The 20,532-nt window shown below is 48.9% G+C and overlaps 11 protein-coding genes across 11 annotated transcripts; 6 read left to right on the forward strand and 5 right to left on the reverse strand.

Annotated features, from left to right (window-relative positions):
• Positions 1-84: 84 nt before the first annotated feature.
• Positions 85-1,353, reverse strand: B9G98_01777 (Crossover junction endonuclease eme1; the record flags this gene model as incomplete). The annotated part of the gene is made up of 1 exon (XM_024808335.1): positions 85-1,353. The coding sequence occupies one exon, from the start codon at positions 1,351-1,353 to the stop codon at positions 85-87; it is 1,269 nt and encodes a 422-aa protein (XP_024664103.1).
• Positions 1,354-1,408: 55 nt separating this feature from the next.
• B9G98_01778 (hypothetical protein) lies at positions 1,409-2,101 on the forward strand (the record flags this gene model as incomplete). The annotated part of the gene is made up of 1 exon (XM_024808336.1): positions 1,409-2,101. One exon carries the CDS (start codon positions 1,409-1,411, stop codon positions 2,099-2,101), a length of 693 nt encoding a protein of 230 aa, XP_024664104.1.
• Positions 2,102-2,126: 25 nt separating this feature from the next.
• B9G98_01779 (DNA endonuclease ctp1) lies at positions 2,127-2,969 on the reverse strand (the record flags this gene model as incomplete). Its single annotated transcript, XM_024808337.1, has 1 exon — positions 2,127-2,969. One exon carries the CDS (start codon positions 2,967-2,969, stop codon positions 2,127-2,129), a length of 843 nt encoding a protein of 280 aa, XP_024664105.1.
• Positions 2,970-3,011: 42 nt separating this feature from the next.
• Positions 3,012-4,076, forward strand: B9G98_01780 (Protein MSP1; the record flags this gene model as incomplete). The annotated part of the gene is made up of 1 exon (XM_024808338.1): positions 3,012-4,076. One exon carries the CDS (start codon positions 3,012-3,014, stop codon positions 4,074-4,076), a length of 1,065 nt encoding a protein of 354 aa, XP_024664106.1.
• Positions 4,077-4,190: 114 nt separating this feature from the next.
• Positions 4,191-4,634, forward strand: B9G98_01781 (Mitochondrial FAD-linked sulfhydryl oxidase ERV1; the record flags this gene model as incomplete). Its single annotated transcript, XM_024808339.1, has 1 exon — positions 4,191-4,634. One exon carries the CDS (start codon positions 4,191-4,193, stop codon positions 4,632-4,634), a length of 444 nt encoding a protein of 147 aa, XP_024664107.1.
• A 17-nt stretch (positions 4,635-4,651) lies between these two features.
• On the reverse strand, positions 4,652-6,475 carry B9G98_01782 (hypothetical protein; the record flags this gene model as incomplete). The annotated part of the gene is made up of 1 exon (XM_024808340.1): positions 4,652-6,475. The coding sequence occupies one exon, from the start codon at positions 6,473-6,475 to the stop codon at positions 4,652-4,654; it is 1,824 nt and encodes a 607-aa protein (XP_024664108.1).
• A 423-nt stretch (positions 6,476-6,898) lies between these two features.
• On the forward strand, positions 6,899-9,799 carry B9G98_01783 (ATP-dependent 6-phosphofructokinase; the record flags this gene model as incomplete). The annotated part of the gene is made up of 1 exon (XM_024808341.1): positions 6,899-9,799. The coding sequence occupies one exon, from the start codon at positions 6,899-6,901 to the stop codon at positions 9,797-9,799; it is 2,901 nt and encodes a 966-aa protein (XP_024664109.1).
• Positions 9,800-9,820: 21 nt separating this feature from the next.
• Positions 9,821-11,506, reverse strand: B9G98_01784 (Altered inheritance of mitochondria protein 9, mitochondrial; the record flags this gene model as incomplete). The annotated part of the gene is made up of 1 exon (XM_024808342.1): positions 9,821-11,506. The coding sequence occupies one exon, from the start codon at positions 11,504-11,506 to the stop codon at positions 9,821-9,823; it is 1,686 nt and encodes a 561-aa protein (XP_024664110.1).
• Positions 11,507-11,634: 128 nt separating this feature from the next.
• Positions 11,635-14,107, forward strand: B9G98_01785 (Phosphatidylinositol 3-kinase catalytic subunit type 3; the record flags this gene model as incomplete). Its single annotated transcript, XM_024808343.1, has 1 exon — positions 11,635-14,107. Exon 1 carries the CDS (start codon positions 11,645-11,647, stop codon positions 14,105-14,107), a length of 2,463 nt encoding a protein of 820 aa, XP_024664111.1. The 5' UTR covers positions 11,635-11,644.
• Positions 14,108-14,149: 42 nt separating this feature from the next.
• On the reverse strand, positions 14,150-15,292 carry B9G98_01786 (S-(hydroxymethyl)glutathione dehydrogenase; the record flags this gene model as incomplete). The annotated part of the gene is made up of 1 exon (XM_024808344.1): positions 14,150-15,292. One exon carries the CDS (start codon positions 15,290-15,292, stop codon positions 14,150-14,152), a length of 1,143 nt encoding a protein of 380 aa, XP_024664112.1.
• Positions 15,293-15,840: 548 nt separating this feature from the next.
• B9G98_01787 (ABC transporter G family member 12) lies at positions 15,841-17,772 on the forward strand (the record flags this gene model as incomplete). The annotated part of the gene is made up of 1 exon (XM_024808345.1): positions 15,841-17,772. The coding sequence occupies one exon, from the start codon at positions 15,841-15,843 to the stop codon at positions 17,770-17,772; it is 1,932 nt and encodes a 643-aa protein (XP_024664113.1).
• Positions 17,773-20,532: the final 2,760 nt, after the last annotated feature.

Raw genomic sequence — 20,532 nt, forward strand, 5'->3', positions numbered from 1 at the left:
ATTAGCAAGGTTTCTCGAGGAATTGCATAAACGATCTGCACTTTGTGCTTGTCCTATTATGAGCATATCATGATAGCGAATTAATTAAACTAACGGTTGGACACCCGATGCGGCGCTCAATGCACGGCTGATGGAATCTGCCAGTGCTGCTCCAGCAACCCCTGCATTCACCAAGCAAGAAGGGCCTTCGGCATATAGCACTTGAAGTAGAGTAGCCATGTTCGGATAAACGGCTTGGATTCTATACGCGATAGCAGGAGTGACGCGCGTTAATCGGACCAGAGCCTCAACAGTGCACTCCTGAACAGTGCTGCCTGATTTTACCGACGGGTGGTCACTATACCGGGACTTGTACCGCGCTAGGCTCAGGTCCTGCACCAGGTCTACAATCCAGTCAGCTGCTCGGCTAGTGCTTGACGGATACAGAACTTGAACTCCTGAATTGACCTGCAACCGGACCTGGCCCGCGGAAACTGCTGTAGCGTCCATCTTTAATTTAGTCACCGGTGAAAGGTCCGCTAATTGACTGCCCTCCATGTATGCGCGAGCTCGCCGTTGCACCATCCGGTTATGTTTGTTTTGGTGACGCCGTAATATAGCCTGTAGGCCATGGACAATATAAATAACTTTGGGGGTATTGGCTAAAGTGGCCAAGTGATTGAAGTAGGGCTCGTGTTGACTTTCATCAAGTAAAACATCAAGAAACGAGTCGTTGTTTATCACAACAATGCTGGTGTCCTCTGGTTCCTCATGAGACTCGGTAGGGACAAACATATCTTCCGCCTCGTCAAAACGATCAGCAACAATTCGAGAAAGCTTGACCACCGTAATTCCCTCCTCCAGTGCTTCGAACTGCTTGGCTGTGTGCACTGGCAGCTCTTGCAGACGTTGCAGGGCCTCTTCTAGTAGGGAACCCTCGCCATAGAGATGCACAACCATATCTTTGGCTGTATCGGCCCTGTCTGTACGCTTTTTCACGCTTTTGGTCTTTGTGGCTGCGGTAACCGAGGTTTTCCCAAACCTTGGTCGTTTCTTCTGGGGCACCAGTGAGGGCGGCGACCCAATACTGACTTCGTTGTGGTCCCCCGACCTCTCGGGAGTAATCGCCATACGCAGAACGCGTTTTTCGCAAATCATTAATGGTGAACTAAATGGCGATTTGTGGCCTGGATCTGGCGGGGCGTCTTGCTGATGGCCATTTTCAGGAGACTCGCTGCCGTCTGGAGGCCCAATTAGCGGGTCTGGTAAACTCAAATCGTCGTCTGTAAGTGTAAATATCGATTCAACCATTCGGTCGTCGACAAGATCGACAATCTCCGGCGACGTACACAGATCAATCACGCTCTTGTCCATTTTTCGTGATTTGTAAACATCACGACCTCACCCCCCAAGCCTCTGCCCCATTTGAATGGACCACAGATCGAAACGACCTCGACAAGAAGTTGAGGTTTCTACAGACCACCATTACAGCGTCATTCGATACTTGCTGGCATGTCAAGCTACAGGCAAACCAATTAACAAACTGCAGCTTCGTGAGGCCGTGGGGAGCGAGTATGCAGCAAATCTCAAAAACGCTAAGAAAATCCTCGAATTAAAGTATGCAATGACAATAAAGGAGATAGGACCTAATGAAATGTGTCTGGTGTCCACTCTAGACGAGCCCTATCGCAGTCTAGTGAGTAAAGCGGCCACGGCAGAAAACACTACTTTCAATGCAATACTCGTGTTTGTGAATGTTCTGCTTTTGCTAGACCAAGGCTCTACGCAGTTGCGAGAGATTAAGCAAAGTCTGAGGAGCCGGGGAATAGAATTGACCGACGCAATGGCCCAGAACATGCTGCGATGGCGGTACTTTGAAAAGGACGATGCTATCACCATCGACGAGCCAGCAGTCGGTGATGAGGACATAGCCCGCCGCGACTTGGTACATTGGCGTATTGGAAAGCGCAGCACCCTGGTGTTTTCCGCGGATCAGATCCTCCGAGTCATGGCCACTGTTTTATGGCCCAAAGAGCCTAGTGTTGACGAAATCAGCCGGATCTACCCTGGAGAATACAATTATTTGAAGAGTCTGGTTGAGCGGTCGGCATTTTCTAAATGAGTCTGCTTTCTTATATTTATTGATGCTAACATATCTTTTTTTTTCGTAACCCGTTGACCATTTCGCGCAACGCCCGGTCACGGAATAAATATTGACCATTAACTAGAGCTTCTTCTAGTCGACGGTTCGCCTCAACGGCTCTTTTTGTTGCCAGGTCAGACTTTTCTTGGGCCTGGTGTTGTGTATCAACAAATTCACTGCGCCAAAATCCCGGCGGAGTCTCTTGTCGTCGCCAGTCTTCACGATGGCGAGACGCCATCTGGATTAGCGCGTTTCCTCCGTTCCCTAACAATGCATAAAACTTTGCACAATCCTCACAATCATTTCCGTGAAGACATTGACGTTGGTTGCCCCTGACAACTTCAGTGTATGCTTTGCCGTAGTTTGGGTTGACGACAAAGTCCGAAGGGTGCCACTCGCGAGCAATGATGTGCTTCAATGGATCGTCCTCTGTTGGCGACGATTCAAGGATTGAGTCGTCCAGCGGCTCATCGGAGAGTACATCGTCTGAATTCAACGGTAAACTAGCCGTCACAATTGGTTGGGACGACGGGGGCAAGTCTGGTAGTTTTGGGTCATCTTGCTCAGCTTGAGGCTCGCTTGCCAACTGAGTTAGCGAATCGCTTGGTAGTTGTGTTGTTTTTTGGTGTTTTTTCGCCGACTCTGACTGCGAAAACGCGGTTTCCCATTGCCGCACTCGTTCGCGATCCTGACTGCGTTTGTCGCTGAGAATTTTCACCGTCTGGCGTAGTGCGTGGTTTTCAGACTCCAATTGCCTTATTCGTTTTCGCAAATGCTCAGGGTCCGCCTCGCACAGCTCTTTTTTCGCCTGGGCTATTAATCGCACCGCTTCGTCAAGTTGGTTCATGACCCTCAGGGCCCCTTAGTCACCATCTCCAGTTTGACAAAAATGTCGAAGAAGTTCGACCCTCGAATTCTATTGGATGTGGCGCTTTTTATTGGTACGAGTACGTCGATATACTACATTTTGTCATATCTGATAGGCAATGTTGGCCAGCAGGGACCCAGTGCTAGCAAAACCACCCAGAAAAAGGCGCTGGAAAGCAAACGCCGCCTTCGACTAACCAACCCAGATGCGCTATCGAACCTTGACGAATACGAGTCTATTTTGCTGGCAAACGTAGTGAGCCCTGACGAGATTGCCACGGGATTTTCTGCTGTCGGTGGTCTTGACGATATTATCGAGGAGCTAAGAGAAGCAGTGCTGTATCCCCTGATGGAACCCGAGGTATTCAGTGCCTATAGTTCGCTATTGTCCGCCCCCAAAGGTGTCCTTTTATACGGCCCCCCCGGTTGTGGTAAGACCATGCTGGCCAAGGCACTTGCTAAAGAGAGCGGGGCTAATTTCCTGAACATCAAGATGTCTGCTATTCTAGACAAGTGGCTGGGCGAGTCTAATAAGCTTGTTGCAGCGATTTTTTCCCTCGCTCAAAAGCTCGAGCCTTGCATTGTATTTATTGATGAAATTGACTCCTTTTTGCGCGAGCGAGCCTCTTCTGATCACGAGATCACAGCTATGCTCAAGGCAGAGTTTATGACTCTGTGGGATGGTTTAACCACCGGCGGTCGAGTCATGGTTCTCGGCGCTACCAACCGGCCGAATGATATCGACAAGGCCATTCTCCGCAGAATGCCCAAAAAGTTCGCCGTCCCACTGCCTAAAACACCTGAACGGCTGAAGATTTTCCGCCTGGTTCTCAAAGACGTTTCTTTAGAGCCCAGCTTTGATTGGGACTTTTTAGGTGACCAGTCCATCGGCATGTCTGGGTCTGACATCAACGAGGTCTGCAGAGACGCCGTGATGAAGGCGGCCCGCGAAACCATTCGTATGAACTTCAAAGGCGGCCAGCGTGTAGCCGATCATAAAATGCGTAATTTGCGTACCGACGACTTTTTCAATGCTACCGCTGCCGCCCCCAAACTGCCCTTTAATATAGTGCCAGAGTTAGACTAAGCCTATCTGTCATCCGTGATGCCCTACACCACCACGATAGTGAATGGCCGAAAAATTATTTTGGATGAGAATGGGAAGCCGTGCAAGACGTGCAACAGCTTAAAGGACTTCCAAATGGCAGGCATGTTCGTCGGCTCTAAGGTACCTGCCAAACCTGCGGTTGCTGCAAGTGCAGCGGCCGCCACAGTGTCGATGCCCGATGAGTTCAAGCAGGAGCCAATTGATTCATGGCAGCTCGGCAACCATACGTGGAATTTCCTACATACGATGGCAGCTAATTATCCACAGAATCCCAGCGAGGAAACCAAGCAAGAGATGAAGTCATTTATTTCGTCTTTTGCCAAGTTTTATCCATGCGAACCCTGTGCCGAGGATTTCCGGGAATGGATCAAAACGAACGCACCCAAAGTAGAGAACCGCAACGCCCTGAGCTTTTGGTTCTGTGATGCACATAATGCGGTCAACGACAAGCTTGGTAAACCCACATTCGATTGTAAATACTGGATGGCCAGATGGAAGGACGGGTGGGAGGACTTCAAAAAGGCCTCGCGCGAGTGAAAAAATGTATATATTATCTAACTATAAAGTTGTAGATTTAAAGGAACAGTTGATCCTCTGCCTGAAGGGTACTTGCGAATGGTAGATCTGAAATGATCCGGTGCAGTATGCCGTGGGGCGGGCAGGTCGTTGCGTTCTTTGAATTTGAATCGGCTGTCGTCGATTACGATTTTTCCACTGACAGCGTTGGATCCGTTAATTGTATACGAAGTGGATCGAGTAGCTGCAGTGGCTGCTGCTGCTGCTTCCGGCGCAGGGGGCGGCGCTCTTCGAATAGGGGGTCCTGAAAGAGCACTTCCCGACGGTGCTGACGGAGGTGCGGGCGGCGCCGGCGGCGCTGCCGGCGCTGCCGCTGGTATTTGTTTTGGTGCAGCAGTTGGTGCAGGTGCCGGCGGTGCAGGCGGTGCCGCAGGGGTCCTTATTGGAGGTCCTCTCAGGGCAGATGAAGATGGTGCTGACGGCGCTGTGGTTGGGGGCGCTGGGGCTGCTGATGGAAGAATGGGTGGACCTCTCAACCCTCCAGGCACCGGCGTCGACCCTGGAATAGAAGGTGCTGATCCTGGGACTGGAGGTGCTGACCCTGGGACTGGAGGTGCTGATCCTGGGACTGGAGGTGCTGTTCCCTGAACTGGAGGTGCTGTTCCTGGAACTGGAGGTGCTGACCCCGGAATAGCAGGTGCCAGTGAGGCCGACCGTGGAGCGCTGGGCGCGGCCCCTGGAAGTGGGGGTGCTGATGGCACCGCACCTGGCACTGGAGGTACTGAGTGCGGTGCGCCAGAAACTTTCGGCGCTGCTCCAGGAATCGGCGGGTGTGTGTTAGAAGGCTGCGAGCTTGATGTGGGCACCCTTGGCGCCGCGTTAGGAGCAGGAGGTGCAGATCCTGGAACTGGCGGAGCAGGGGAGGCACCCGCAGAACTTGCTCGACTGTTACTTGCACTAGCAGTTAGATGAGTTCGAACGGGCGGTTTTTTCTTTGCCAAAGCAGCAAGGTCCGGTTTATGCTTTGGCTTGGGTGGTGGCTTCTTCCCATATTCAGGAACTGGCGATGCCGAAGGACGGTTTGAGGAGGGTCTCGATCCTGGCGTAGGAGGCGCACTATTTGCAGGTGGTGCGAAGCCCGGTACGGGAGGCGCTGATCCGGGCACAGGGGGTGCTGATCCTGGCACAGAGGGTACTGATCCTGGCACAGAGGGTGCTGATCCTGGCACAGAGGGTGCTGATCCTGGCACAGAGGGTGCTGATCCTGGCACAGGAGGTGCCGTTCCAGGTACGGGAGGTGCTGGAGGTGCCGAACCTGATAGTGGCGGCGCTGATCCGGGCACCGGGGGCGCAGAGCCAGCGGACGGTGCGAATCCTGGCACTGGGGGTGCCGAACCGGGTACGGGAGGTGCAGCAGATGGGCGTGCCGCAGTAAACCCAGGTGCCCGCGGTGGAGCACCTGTAGACACACCGGGAATTGGGGGTGCACTCGCTTGCGGTTTCGGAACTGAACCAGCAGCTCCGTCATGGCGAGCCCCTACTGATCGCAGCTTGTGTGCTCCCAACAATTCGTTCAGCAACGGGTTTGATTCTGCAGGTGGGTGACTCGGCGTGGGCGGGGCCGGTGCAGCACTAGGGACTGGCGGTGCACCTTGTCGTTTAGGGGCCGCGGAGCCATCAACAATTCGTCCACCGACTTGGGGCGCACTGCGGTCGTCCGTCACAGTTTTTTTTAGTTTCTTGCCCTTCTGGATCTCGTCAAGAAGCGCATTGCGGCCAGCAGACGGTGGAGGCGCGCTCGCAGCCGCACTGCCACCACCACCGAAGGCTGGCGGCGGGGGTGGAGGAGGTGGTGCCGACATGATGTCAGCAGACGTTGCACGAAACCTATATAAACAGATATGTCTGAATTGTTAAAACATAACAGGAAGCATCAGCGGTGGTGTGTTGTAGTTTTAAAGACGTATTTTAGCTAGGTTGAGATCCAGGTTTTGGAGATGTCTCAGGCCGCAGAATTGTTGAGTTGCATGTTCACCGGCTCCAGTGGGTGCTGCTAGGACCGAGGACGTGTGCGCCAAATAGTCAGTATCTTTGCATAATCACCTGCGTGGTCAGTTGATTTCGGGAGCATAATTGAGCGTTTTGCGCCGGTTTTTCTCTGCTAGAGCAACTCGGCCGGTTGGGCAACCTAACCCTGATGCCGGCATCAGATTATCAAGGCGGGCTTGAGCTTGCTTTATTTATCCGACAGGTCCCCAAATCAAATCTCGGTTACTGTTTAAAAAATGCTTGCCACTGGACCGAGTGCTATCTCACTTGTTACAGCGGACGAGCTATTGTATGATGAAGCGATTGAGTTTTACCAGCAGCTTGGTTTTATTATCAATGCTGAATGGAATACTCAAGAGGTTCAGCTGTCGCTTTCTGCACATGCCAATGGATCATTGCGTGAGACCACTCTGGTGCTGTTCGGAGTTGGACAAAACAATGACGCTTCCATTCGCCTGCGCTACGCCTCGACAGGTGTGCCTGGTGATGTGTCGCGAAAACAAGTCAAGCATATGCGATCAGCCCGCGATACCATGGACTGGCGTGCTGTCGAGTCTTGCCAGATCATTGTCGTCGACGAAATCGATGTGGAGCTTTTCAAGGATATGCTAACTCAACGTATCCCCCCAACTGAAGATTGCAAGGAGATGTATGTTGTTGACCCTCTGGGCAACCTCGTCGCCTTTACAGTTCAGAAAATGATCTCAAATACTCGCAAAGGTGCCTCCGGTGCTACCACCCCTGGCTATCTTACTACCGTTCCTTCTCGCGAGGATCTTCGTGAGTACGCGAGAGCGAGCACTGGCGGTTCGGAAGCCCAGGGCCCAAGGAAGAGAATCGGTGTTCTCACCTCTGGTGGAGATGCCCCGGGTATGAATGCTGCTGTTCGCTCAGTCGTCCGCTCCGGTATTAACCAAAATTGCGATGTCTATGCTATCAACGAGGGCTATTCGGGCCTGATCAAGGGTGGCGACATGATTCACAAGATGAGTTGGGATGACGTTCGAGGATACTTGTCAATCGGCGGTACCTTGATTGGAACGGCTCGCTGCATGGAGTTCCGTGAACGTGCTGGTCGTTTGCAGGCTTGTTATAATATGATTGAGAGGGGCATCGATGCTCTCATCGTTATCGGTGGTGATGGCTCGCTCACTGGTGCAGACACCTTCCGTGATGAGTGGCCTGGTCTCATCAAAGAACTTCTGGACACCAAAAGAATCGACGAGAAACAGTACAAGGCTCATCAGCATCTGAACATCTCCGGTATGGTTGGTTCTATTGATAACGATATGGCTATGACCGATCATACAATCGGTGCCTACTCCTCTTTGTCTCGTATTTGTACAAACATTAGTTGGGTGTCTGCCACTGCCGAGTCGCATTCTCGTGCCTTTGTCGTGGAGGTCATGGGTCGCCATTGCGGATGGTTGGCTTTGATGGCCTCAATCGCTTGTCGTGCAGACTACGTCTTTTTACCTGAGATGCCTCCGACCGCGAACGAGTGGGTTGGAAAGATGCAGTCTGTAATTGAACGTCATAGAAAGGGTGGCCGTCGCTCAACCTTGGTCGTGGTCGCAGAGGGTGCAATTGATAGCGAGTTGAATCGCATTTCTCCCGAAATGGTCAAAGATGCTCTTGTTGAGATTGGCCTTGATACCCGCGTGACAACCCTTGGCCATGTTCAGCGTGGTGGATCACCAGTTGCTTTCGATCGTTTACTGGCTACTCTTCAGGGTGCAGAAGCTGTGCGATGTGTCCTCGAGTCCACACCTGAAACTCCTTCCGAGATTATTGGAATCAGACTCAACAAGATCATTCGTGTGCCTTTGCAGGAGTCTGTGGCTGCCACCAAACGCGTTGCTGAGGCTATTTCCAAGAAGGACTTCCAGTTGGCTCGCTCCTTGCGCGATAGCGATTTCAACGAGGTGCTTGAAAACTATCTGAGCATTTCTTCGGCTGATATTACGAATAAGGATCACCTCAAGGCCGCAAAGCCGATGAGAATTGGCATCATCGCAGTTGGCGCTCCTGCTGGTGGTATGAACGCTGCCATCTCTACTGCAGCTTGTTATTGTCTTGTTCGCGGACATACGCCACTGGCAATTCTCAACTCTTGGTCTGGGTTGGCTCGTCATGAATCCATCAAAGAACTTGATTGGATGTCAGCAGACCGAATGGCTACCCTTGGTGGCTGTGAGATCGGCTGCAATCGTAGTCTCCCTGATGTTGATTTCGGTATGATTGCGTATCATCTTTCCAAGCACGATATTGACGGTCTCATGATTATTGGTGGTTTCGAGGCTTACAAGTCACTCCAGATGCTCGAAAATGCTCGTAACATTTTCCCAGCATTCCGCATCCCCATGGTCTGTCTACCGGCAACCATTTCAAACAATGTTCCTGGCACTGATTTGAGTTTGGGTTGCGACACATGCCTCAACTCGCTGACCACATACTGTGACATTGTGAAGCAATCAGCTTCGTCCACTCGCCGTCGCGCTTTCGTTGTTGAGGTCCAGGGCGGTAACTCTGGTTTCATTGCTGCTAACACTGCACTTATTACCGGTGCCCACGCCTGTTACGTTCCCGAGAAAGGCATTCAGCTTGAGCAGCTCACAATGGATATTCGCCATCTGAGGGAGTGCTTCAGGGCAGATCAGGGCCGCCAGCGTGCTGGTCGGTTAATCATTCTCAATGAGAAAGCTTCACGGGGTTTCACCACCCAGAACATTGTCTCAATTTACAGCAACGAATCTGAAGGTGCGTTCGATGTTCGCGAAGCTGTTCCTGGCCATATTCAACAGGGTGGTCTTCCTTCTCCCCTTGATCAGATTCGTGGTTCCCGACTCGCTGTGAGATGCATCAAGTTCCTTGAGGAAATGCCTTGTCAGTGGTCTCGCGAGACTAGGTCAGACAAGTCCACCTCCGCTTGCGTCATTGGCGTTGTCGAAGCAAAAGTCAAGCTCACGCCCATCAAATATCTCTGGGAGTATGAGACTGACGAAACTCTGCGCCGCTCCAATCGCATGTCTTGGTACCCTGTGCTCCTTATGGCAAATGTCATGACAGGCCGCCCCGTTATCGATGAAGCAGATCAATTTCCCCTTGATCAAATCGAGCAAGCTTGCGTTACTTGAAAGTATACAGAAGTATATACACTAAGGGGTAAAGTTACCCATCTTGTCCAAAAACTCAGAAGTAAACTCATAGCTACCGTCACATTTGGGAACGAGGTTACCCTCACCAAGATGCTTGTCAAACTCACGGGCAGACAAGAAACCTTTGTTCTCGAGAGACGGGTTACGAGTGAGCTCGCTGTTCCAAGCAGTAACATTGTTACTGATAGTTTCGAGCTCCGCGTCGGTATAAGATACGGGGAAAGCACGAGAGGGCTCAATATTCAGGAATGACCACATTTCACATAACTTATAGATAGCAAAGTCAAGATCATTGTAGAATCCAGTATCAATGTCGCAGGCAAGGGCACGACTGACAACCTCTTCACGACGCTTAATACTGGGGTTGAGGGCCTGGAAAAGAGTGGGACGCAATTTGTGGAAGAAATACTCGAAAGTAAACTCGTTCTGAGTAAGACGAATGTAATGGTCAACAATTGCTCGCTCATGCTCGGGAAGCTGGTCGTAATTGGGCACCTCTTCTTTCTTGTAAATCTTCTCGCCGGGGTTACGAACGAACCAGGGCAATCCGTGCAACATGAACGGGCGAATGGCAGTGTTCTCAAAGTCAATAAGCCAGACACGACTTAAATTGTCCTGTCCAAGCATGTTTAATGGGGACACGTCAGGATGGTGCAAGCGAGGGGAGGTAAGATCAGCGGCAAACTCACCTTCAACAAATAGCGAGGGCACGAGCTTCTCATAACGCTCAACTGCTTTCTTTGCGTTCTGCAAAAGCTCGCTGCTAGGATTCTGCGCAATCCAATCCTCAACATAAGCACGCTGAACCCGAGCAGTGTCCTGGAGATACTCACTATAGGTGTTCCAGGGGCCACGGAACTCGGCACCGATCTCAGGAGTACGGCCCTTCCAGAATCGTTTTTCGACAGAAGGACCGATTCTCCAGCGATCAACAAGCTCCTTATCCGTCTCGCCAACATAAGGAAGATCGGTCTGGTACTTTGAATCCACGTCCTCGGTGAAATACAAAGAACCGTATTTACTGAACTCGGTGGCCACAAGTTTGTCAACAAAATCAGCAGCTGGTTTGATGATTGCAGCCTTCTCCTGCATTTCTTCAACCCATGGCTTCCACTGGCTCATGAGTTTTTCACCCTTGACATAGTCCATTACCATAAAGGCAGTCTCTGCGGGATTAGCGGCCGTGGCTTCCCAAGCAACAGGATTGGGGAGACGCATGTCGTGCTTCTTGCGCATAAAGTCCATAGTGGCCACCTCAGAGAGAAGGCGTTTCTCACGGTATTCGGCATGGCCAACTGCATAAGGGATGCGTAAGATGTAGGTGCGCATATCATTGAGAACGAGCTTGTAGAGCTTGTTGTGCTTACCCTCAAAATAGGGCTCAATAGTACGAACTCCAAAATCTTTGTGCTCAGGGGTCTTTTCCAAGTAATCAACTTTTTGCTTGAGAACCTCTACAAGGCCATTGAGAGAAAACTTGGTCGTGCGCTGCTCTCTCTCCGCCTTGTCGTTCTCAAGCCAGCGGCCGGTTTGGTACTCAAAGAACTGCTTGGTATCAACCTTGGGGTCGTTCGGATCCACATAAACAACATCATCAGCCTTCGACGAGAACCGTCGAAGCACCGGAACTCGACGGGACAAATTTCGAATCATGACAAATATGATTTGGGGTTCGAACAAACCCATATGTAGCCTGGCAGCGTGGGGTTATGTTTTTATAATATCGTAGTTTAGTCTAGTTCATATATTTAGTTACAAGTGCTGGGCAACCCGGCTCTTAAGATGTGCAACCTCCTGAGCTGCGATCTCTGTCGCTTACCAACTATGAACTTCCACCGGTCCACAGATGTGGATCGGCCATTGAGGGTGAAGCTGGGGTATCTAGAGCGTCAACGCGAAAGTCTACCGATGTCTGCGGTAATTGAGGACCCTGCATTGGGTCTTTCGGTGCTGGGATCGCGCTCTCCTGTCACTATGACCATCCAGGCCCAAGTATTTTCTAGTGCAAAGCCTCTTTCGCAGGACATATGGCTGCCACAAAAGCTTCCCGAGCTGATACCGAAGTGGAATGAATGGGTAGATATACCAATTGACGTCAAAGACTTGCCACTAGATGCTTGCCTTTGTGTGACGATTTGGGGGCCCTCAGGCGGCGCAGAGATGCAAGTGTACGGTGGCACTACCTTGCCGTTGTTCGATAATACAGACAACACTCTTATGCAGGGACGGCAAAAACTCAAGATTTGGCTCGATCAAAAGGCAGATGGTCTCCCGAATACTTCAACACCTGCTACTGGCTCGACCAACCCCATGAATCGCCTAGAGCTTTTGATGAAGCGCCATCAAACAGGACATATAAAAGCTCTTGACTGGCTAGACAACCTAGCCTTTCGTCGAATCGAGAAAATTAATCAAGAAAGTCTTGTCCGTGGTGCTGATGATCACTTTTTATTCATCGAGTTGCCAGTATACGACGCCGACATGGTATTCAATGATCACTACTACAAACGCGACCAAGAACCAGCCCCAACATTTCAATTGCCTACTCCCGTCACCGTTTTTGATGATGAGGCGCAACAGTCTGTGATGGTTGTATATGATCCTGAATTTGCCAAAGAATCGCCAATTCAGTCTAAGCATCGACGCCTCGTCCGTTCGGCAGCCCATGATAAAGATTTGCGGCCTAATCCTCAAATCCGCGATGAGCTTGCTGCTATTATGAACTTTTCGCCTGTTCGAGAGCTTACAAGCGACGAGAAAAATCTTGTCTGGAAGTTCAGGCACTATCTTACCCGTCACCCAGCTGCCCTCAGCAAGTTTGTTCGTAGCGTGACTTGGGACGACTCCCACGAAGCTCAAGAAGCTGTCGAAGTTCTTCACTTGTGGGCAAGAATTGATGTTGCGGATGCTCTTGGTCTTTTGGGGCCTGGAACCACTAACGCGCGAGTCCGTGCATATGCTGTTGATCGGTTGCGTAACGCAAGTGACCACGACCTTAAACTTTACCTGCTGCAGCTTGTTGAAGCTTTGAAATTCGAGCCATGGTCAGTCAGTCCAGCGAAATCTTACCTGGCGCGATTCTTGATTAATCGTGCAATTCTGAACCCTATTCTTGGTAACTTTTTCTATTGGTACGTCTCAGTACAATCAGCTGAACGCCGTTATGGAGCTCAGATTTACCAGCCCATTCTCCGCCATTATTTGACTGCTCTGCCTGGTGCCCCAGATGGAGAGGGACAAATTATGCAGATAAAGTTCCAGGTGAAGTTTATCAACAAGCTTCTTGACCTGGCAAAAATGGTCAAGCAGAGTAAAGAGAGTCGGCCGAGGCGAATCGAGCAATTGCGCGACTATGTTTCTGACCCAAGGAATGAGCTGGCCTCCTTCTTACCTACTATTTTACCCATCGATCCAACAGTTGTAATTGTGGGGTGCGTCGCCGAAGAATGTACAGTGTTCAAATCGAGTATGCAGCCCCTCAAAATCGTACTCAAGACACAAGGTGGTGGAACCTATCCGATCATTTTCAAGAGCGGTGACGACCTACGGCAAGATCAACTTGTTATCCAGATCATCCAGCTTATGGATCAACTCCTACGCAACGAGAACTTAGATCTTAAGTTGACTCCTTATAGCGTGCTAGCCACTTCACCGAGTGACGGTGCAATGCAGTTCGTTCCAAACGAAACGGTCGCACATGTTATTGGAGAGTATCACGGTATTCTTCCGTTCTTGCGCAAGTATAATGCCGACACTAACGCACCTTACGGTGTCAAGGTGGAGGTCATGGACACGTTTGTACGGTCTTGTGCGGGATACGCTGTTATCACTTACTTACTTGGTGTTGGAGATCGCCATCTAGAGAACTTACTTCTTACGTTCGATGGCCATTTCCTGCATATTGATTTTGGCTACATCCTGGGTCAGGATCCCAAACCTTTTCCGCCCATGATCAAACTCCCTATTCATCTAATTGATGGTATGGGTGGTATTACATCTGATAACTACGTCAAGTTCTGCAGTTATTGTTTTACCGCCTTTACAACACTGCGAAGGTCGTCGAACCTTATCCTTGCGTTGTTCAGTCTAATGACAGAGTCATCGATTCCGAATATCATGACTGAGCGTGGGCAAGCCGTGCATAAGGTTGAGGAGCGTTTCTGTCTAAATTTGACTGAACAAGAAGCCATTCTCAGGTTCAAGAATCTGATTGATGACTCGGTAAACGCTTTCCTTCCTATGGTTATTGATCGTTTGCATTCACTTGCGCAATACTGGCGAGCTTGATACTGATGCTAACACTTGAGCTAAAAACAGGTTATATTTAAATCAGCTAAACATGTTAATCACAGCACGGAGACATTTACCACTATGCATATCGTCGAAAGCCTGGTTAATGTTTTTCAAGTCATGACGGTGTGTGATGTACTCGTCGACCTTCAGTTCGCCGTTCATGTAGTTTTCCACGAACTCAGGGATCTGAGTGCGGCCCTTGACACCGCCGAAAGCCGATCCACGCCAAACACGGCCCGTAACAAGCTGGAAAGGTCGGGTGGAGATCTCCTTGCCCGCAGCAGCCACACCGATGATTACAGACTGGCCCCATCCTTTGTGGCATGCCTCCAGGGCGGACCTCATAACATCGGTATTGCCAGTGCAGTCGAATGTGAAATCCAGGCCCCCGTCAGTAATATCAACGAGGTGTTGCTGGATGGTCTTGTCAGTAATGTCCTTCGAATTGATAAACTCTGTGGCACCAAACTCATGAGCCCAGTTCTCTTTCCCGGAGTCGACGTCAATGACAATGATACGAGAAGCTTTACGGGCTTTGGCGCCCTGCACAATAGACAAACCAACACAGCCAGCGCCAAAGACGGCGACAGTGTCGCCTTCCTGGATGTTAGCTGTAATCGTAGCAGCACCATATCCAGTGGTTACGCCACACCCGAGCAGACATACTGAATCAAGAGGTGCCTTTTCGTCAACAGCGACTACGCTAACATCAGCAACCACTGTGTACTGCGAGAAAGTAGAGCAACCCATGTAATGCAATAGTTCCTTGCCATCTTTGCTGAAACGAGAAGTTCCATCAGGCATGACCCCTCTGCCCTGGGTCTCACGGACGGAACTGCAGAGGTTCGTCTTATTGCTGAGACACATCTTACACTTTCGGCACTCAGCGGTATAAAGCGGAACAACATGATCACCAACTTTTACATTGGTGACGCCTTCACCAACACTCTCGACAATTCCGCCACCCTCATGTCCTAGAACAACAGGGAAAGCTCCTTCGGGATCAGTGCCGGAGAGAGTATAGGCATCAGTATGGCAAACTCCGGTGTAAAGTACCTTGATTCGAACCTCATGGGCCTTAGGAGGTGCGACTTCAATTTCCTCGATTTCAAGAGGCTTTCCTGCGGCCCAAGCAACAGCTGCTTTGCATTTGATAGTCTTCCCAGCGGTATCACTCATGATAAGGTGGAGAGGATGCTCCAGACATGCGCTTACTTATACAGATCCCAACGGGGAAGTGTACTCGCAGCAGCAAAAAGGGTCTCGTAGAGCCTTGCCGAAGGACAATAGGGTGTGACAATTCCTGTTAATATCACGAAAGTGGTTGAGGCATGAGGGGTCGACTCGATACATACAATTGGAATCAGGTTCGTGCTGTAACTATTCTGATCAGTGGCTTTAACCCCGTCTTATTATGATTGGACCTATCCTTTGGAGTTGGTTCTGGTTGAACTTGGCATTCGCATGAGTCCCCCGGGTATTAGTGTGTGCTCTTTTTTTTGGCAAAGCCGTATTGATTATCAATAGATAGCCAATCCTCAACTGGAAAACCCTACCCTGTCGCCCTTACCCTTACATACTTCCTTTTGTTTTTGAACCACTCGTTCCGACCTTTGAAAACTAAAAAGAAAACTCTCAGTACACTTCAATCACTTTTTCTTATCAGTGGTTCTAATTCGATGTACACGTGGAGCTTTTTATGGTGTTTTATATTGCTTTTTCTTGATATGCACGCTCGAGTTCTAGCCTTCATTCTGTGTGTAAGCCACACTATTTTAGTGGCTACGCCACCTCGTGCCAAGCATCAACCACCCCGCCCTATGATCACTGTGTCTCAGTTGGATTGGACTGATATTAACGTCACTATCCCTTCGAAGGGTGTTTGCTTGATTAACTCATGCTCCGGCTCGGTGCATGCCGGAGAAGTGCTAGCTTTGATGGGACCGTCGGGCAGTGGCAAAACCACTCTTCTGAACGTTTTGGCCCAGCGAGGCGTTCCGCCACACGCCACGAAAACTGGAACAGTGAGCACAGAGTCTTTCATCGTGAATCCATCTAATGTGCGTCAGTTTTCAAGCTATGTTGAGCAAGAAGACTCGCTGATCGGATCGCTCACGGTTGAAGAAACCGTGGATTTTGCTTGCCAGTTCAACGATGCGAGTCTAAACGCGAGGCGTGCAAAGGGTGAACAAATTGAAGTTCCAGAAAAAAGCCGATCTGAAAGAGTTTACGATGTTTTGAGCTACTTGGGTCTTCACGAACAGCGTGGCGTTCGAGTTGGTACCCCCATTCAGAAAGGTATCTCCGGTGGACAGAAACGCCGCCTTTCCGTCGCTGCGCAGATTGTAGGTTCTCCCTCTGTGCTTTTCTTGGATGAACCCACCTCTGGACTTGATTCAACTGCTGCGTATCATGTAGTAAAGGCTGTGAAGGATGCTGCTAAGGCCATGAATATGGCGGTGATTATGTCTATCCATCAGCCATCCACTGCGACTTTCCAGCTCTTTGACAAAGTACTCTTTCTTTCAAAGGGAAATACTATTTACAATGGGCCGTTGGAGAAGCTGTTGGATCACTTCGAAACTGTTGGCCACCCCATTCCACCGCGTTACAACCCTGCTGAGTACGTTCTAGAACTAACAAACACCGATTTTTCTGCTGAGGCACGCAACTCTGATTGCGATGAGCATACTTTGGTTGAATACCTGGCTTCTGAGTGGGAGAAAAAGACCCATAATGTTGAAGTTTCTTATGTGGAGTCTACCGTCTCTTTTAGCCGCTGCCGTACGCTAATAAACTGTGCAGTACTGCAGTCCCGGCAGACTTTCATTTTAGCAAGACGACTTTTCATCAAGGCTCGTAGAGATATCCTCGCCTATTACGTTCGCATCGTCATGTATTTAGGCCTCGCCATTCTCATGGGAACAGTTTGGTTGCGTCTCGGAGATGAGCAACGCGATATTCAGCCTTTTATCAATGCTATCTTCTTTTCTGGTGCATTCTTATCATTCATGACTGTTGCGTACATCCCTGCTTATCTTGAAGACCTTCAGTCTTACAAAAAGGAGTTTATGAACGGCCAGTATGGACCCGGCGCATTCGTTGTGGCAAATTTCTTGGTAGGCTTGCCATTCATTTTTGTCATTGTCTGTCTTTTCAGTGTGGTGACTTACTTTATGTGTAATTTCAGACATTCTGCTTCAGGTTTCTGGTACTATGTGATGTGGCTCTTCCTTGACCTATTGGCAGCGGAAAGTCTAACCATCTTCGTGGCAACTTTGGCACCTATTTTTGTTGTTGCTTTAGCATTGACTGCATTTGCAAACGGTCTATGGATGTCAGTCGGCGGCTTCCTTGTGAGCTCCAACATTTTGAACGTGTTCTGGTATTACACCTTGTATTGGATTAATTACCAGCGGTATACTTTCCAAGGCATGATGTTCAATGAGTTCAGCGCTGATCGCATTTTCAAGTGTGGCTCGGGATGCAACTGTATGTATGTCAGTGATCTTGCTTCTAAGTGTCAGATTCGTGGTACCGCCGTGCTAGAAGCTTTAGGTTACAACCACAGCCAGCGTGGGCTTTGGGCAGGTGTCCTAATTGCTCTTATTTTCGGTTACAGATTCTTGACTTACTTGACTCTTCGTTTCAAGCATTAAGCTCGTCTGTCCGATATGGCTCAATCACGCCTCCGTTGTGGTCGATGTCATACCGGGCTTTTGGTTTTTTACGCTTTGCTGTTGTTTGAGTGTTTCCCTTTGTTACGGTCATATAAATATGGTTTTTGATTAACTATTTGTCTTTGATAGCAGTACATGTATAATCAGGAGAATTCTCACATTTAGCTTGGGACTTTTGATTAACCACCGTAGCCTGGAATGGGTAGAAAGCGAACAATACCTCAACAAACCACAACGACATGAAACTAACCCAAAGAGAAAGCACAATCAACTCGAAAGGTATAATAACAGTACACTTATATCCACGTAGAGCTTATTTGAGATCAAGGTGCCGACTCGCACCCTCGGCCGGTTAAGGGCTTACAATGGCAACATTTCACATAGATAACCAAGAATATTATAAGATAACGCAGAGTATTTACTAAAGCGCGGCAACAAGGATGTAACCAGCTCAGTTTACTCCACTTTTTTATCAGCCAAATTATTGATTTTGCAAAAAGTTAAAACCACAGTGTCTAGGTATCTAAGCTAATCAGACCTATTAGGCTTAACATACGCGTTAATATTCATTCTCACTGATGTGGTTGACAGACTAAATAGCCTATATTAGTCTAGCTTGCGAAAAAAATGGATAAGGCTTTTTTAACCAATGTGCTGATTATGCAACATTACTTCTGCTCGTCTCAAAAAACTACTGAATTATAAATATTCAGTCATAAGCTAAGGATTCTATGAGTTTGAGTTCAATAAAGCCAAAATGACCTTCATGAAAAGAAAATAAAAGCTTGAGAAAGCAAAAGATGAAATCGGAAACGGTTAGTCTGGTTTCTTTTCAGACGCAGCCGAGTTTGGTTGTGAAAAGAGTTGATTCGTTTGACGACGAAATCTCAAGCACAACCTTACAAAGGTGTTTACCTAAACGGTCTTTACAAGCACTGCGCTATGTAAAGCGCTGATGGGTTCTGTGGATTACTAGCCGATGGCAAGAATTTACAGGAAAACACTCGGGGGCATGCTGCTACAGATAGCCGACTTTAGTCGTGATTTGTAGACAGAAACCTCCTCTCAAGTTATTGATGCTAAGCTTTGCTTAGCGGACTATAACTGAAGAACTCAAAAAGGCAATTGGATGCAGTTGATGTGTTGACAGTGTAACAACTGACAATGCAGAGACTGGGTGGAAACACGAACTTTGAAAAACTATGTTTCTTCGGAAACTAGGCAGTCTCTTGACTGTTGAAGATAGTTATCTGGTTGATCCTGCCAGTAGTCATATGCTTGTCTCAAAGATTAAGCCATGCATGTCTAAGTATAAGCAATCTATACAGTGAAACTGCGAATGGCTCATTAAATCAGTTATCGTTTATTTGATAGTGCATTACTACATGGATAACCGTGGTAATTCTAGAGCTAATACATGCGTAAAATCCCGTCTGGGATGTATTTATTAGATAAAAAACCAATGTCTTCGGACTTTTTGGTGATTCATGATAACTTCTCGAAGCGCATTGCCTTTGTGCTGGCGCTGGTTCATTCAAATTTCTGCCCTATCAACTGTCGATGGTAGGATAGAGGCCTACCATGGTATCAACGGGTAACGGGGAATTAGGGTTCGATTCCGGAGAGGGAGCCTGAGAAACGGCTACCACATCCAAGGAAGGCAGCAGGCGCGCAAATTACCCAATCCTGACACGGGGAGGTAGTGACAATAAATAACGATACAGGGCCTTTGGTCTTGTAATTGGAATGAGAACAATTTAAACCACTTATCGAGGAACAATTGGAGGGCAAGTCTGGTGCCAGCAGCCGCGGTAATTCCAGCTCCAATAGCGTATATTAAAGTTGTTGCAGTTAAAAAGCTCGTAGTTGAAACTTGGGATTGGGAGTCTGGTCCACCTCACGGTGCGTACTGGAACTTTTGATTCTTTTTGCCTGGACGTCTGTTGCGTTTAACCGCGTGGCAGAAAGGTCAGGCCATTTACTGTGAGAAAATTAGAGTGTTCAAAGCAGGCGTTTCGCTCGAATATATTAGCATGGAATAATAGAATAGGACGTATGGTTCTATTTTGTTGGTTTCTAGGACCGTCGTAATGATTAATAGGGACAGTCGGGGGCATCAGTATTCAATAGTCAGAGGTGAAATTCTTGGATTTATTGAAGACTAACTATTGCGAAAGCATTTGCCAAGGATGTTTTCATTAATCAAGAACGAAAGTTAGGGGATCGAAGACGATTAGATACCGTCGTAGTCTTAACCGTAAACTATGCCGACTAGGGATCGGACGGGTAGTTATTTTAGCTCGTTCGGCACCTCGTGAGAAATCAAAGTTTTTAGGTTCTGGGGGGAGTATGGTCGCAAGGCTGAAACTTAAAGGAATTGACGGAAGGGCACCACCAGGAGTGGAGCCTGCGGCTTAATTTGACTCAACACGGGGAAACTCACCAGGTCCAGACACAATAAGGATTGACAGATTGAGAGCTCTTTCTTGATTTTGTGGGTGGTGGTGCATGGCCGTTCTTAGTTGGTGGAGTGATTTGTCTGCTTAATTGCGATAACGAACGAGACCTTGACCTACTAAATAGCTGGGTCAACAATTTGTTGAGTATCAGCTTCTTAGAGGGACTATCGGAGACAATTCGATGGAAGTTCGAGGCAATAACAGGTCTGTGATGCCCTTAGACGTTCTGGGCCGCACGCGCGCTACACTGACGCAGCCAGCGAGTACATAACCTTGTCCG

This window comes from Wickerhamiella sorbophila, assembly GCF_002251995.1.
Source record: "Wickerhamiella sorbophila strain DS02 chromosome Unknown contig1, whole genome shotgun sequence".
NCBI classification, from domain to species: Eukaryota; Fungi; Ascomycota; class Dipodascomycetes; order Dipodascales; family Trichomonascaceae; genus Wickerhamiella; species Wickerhamiella sorbophila.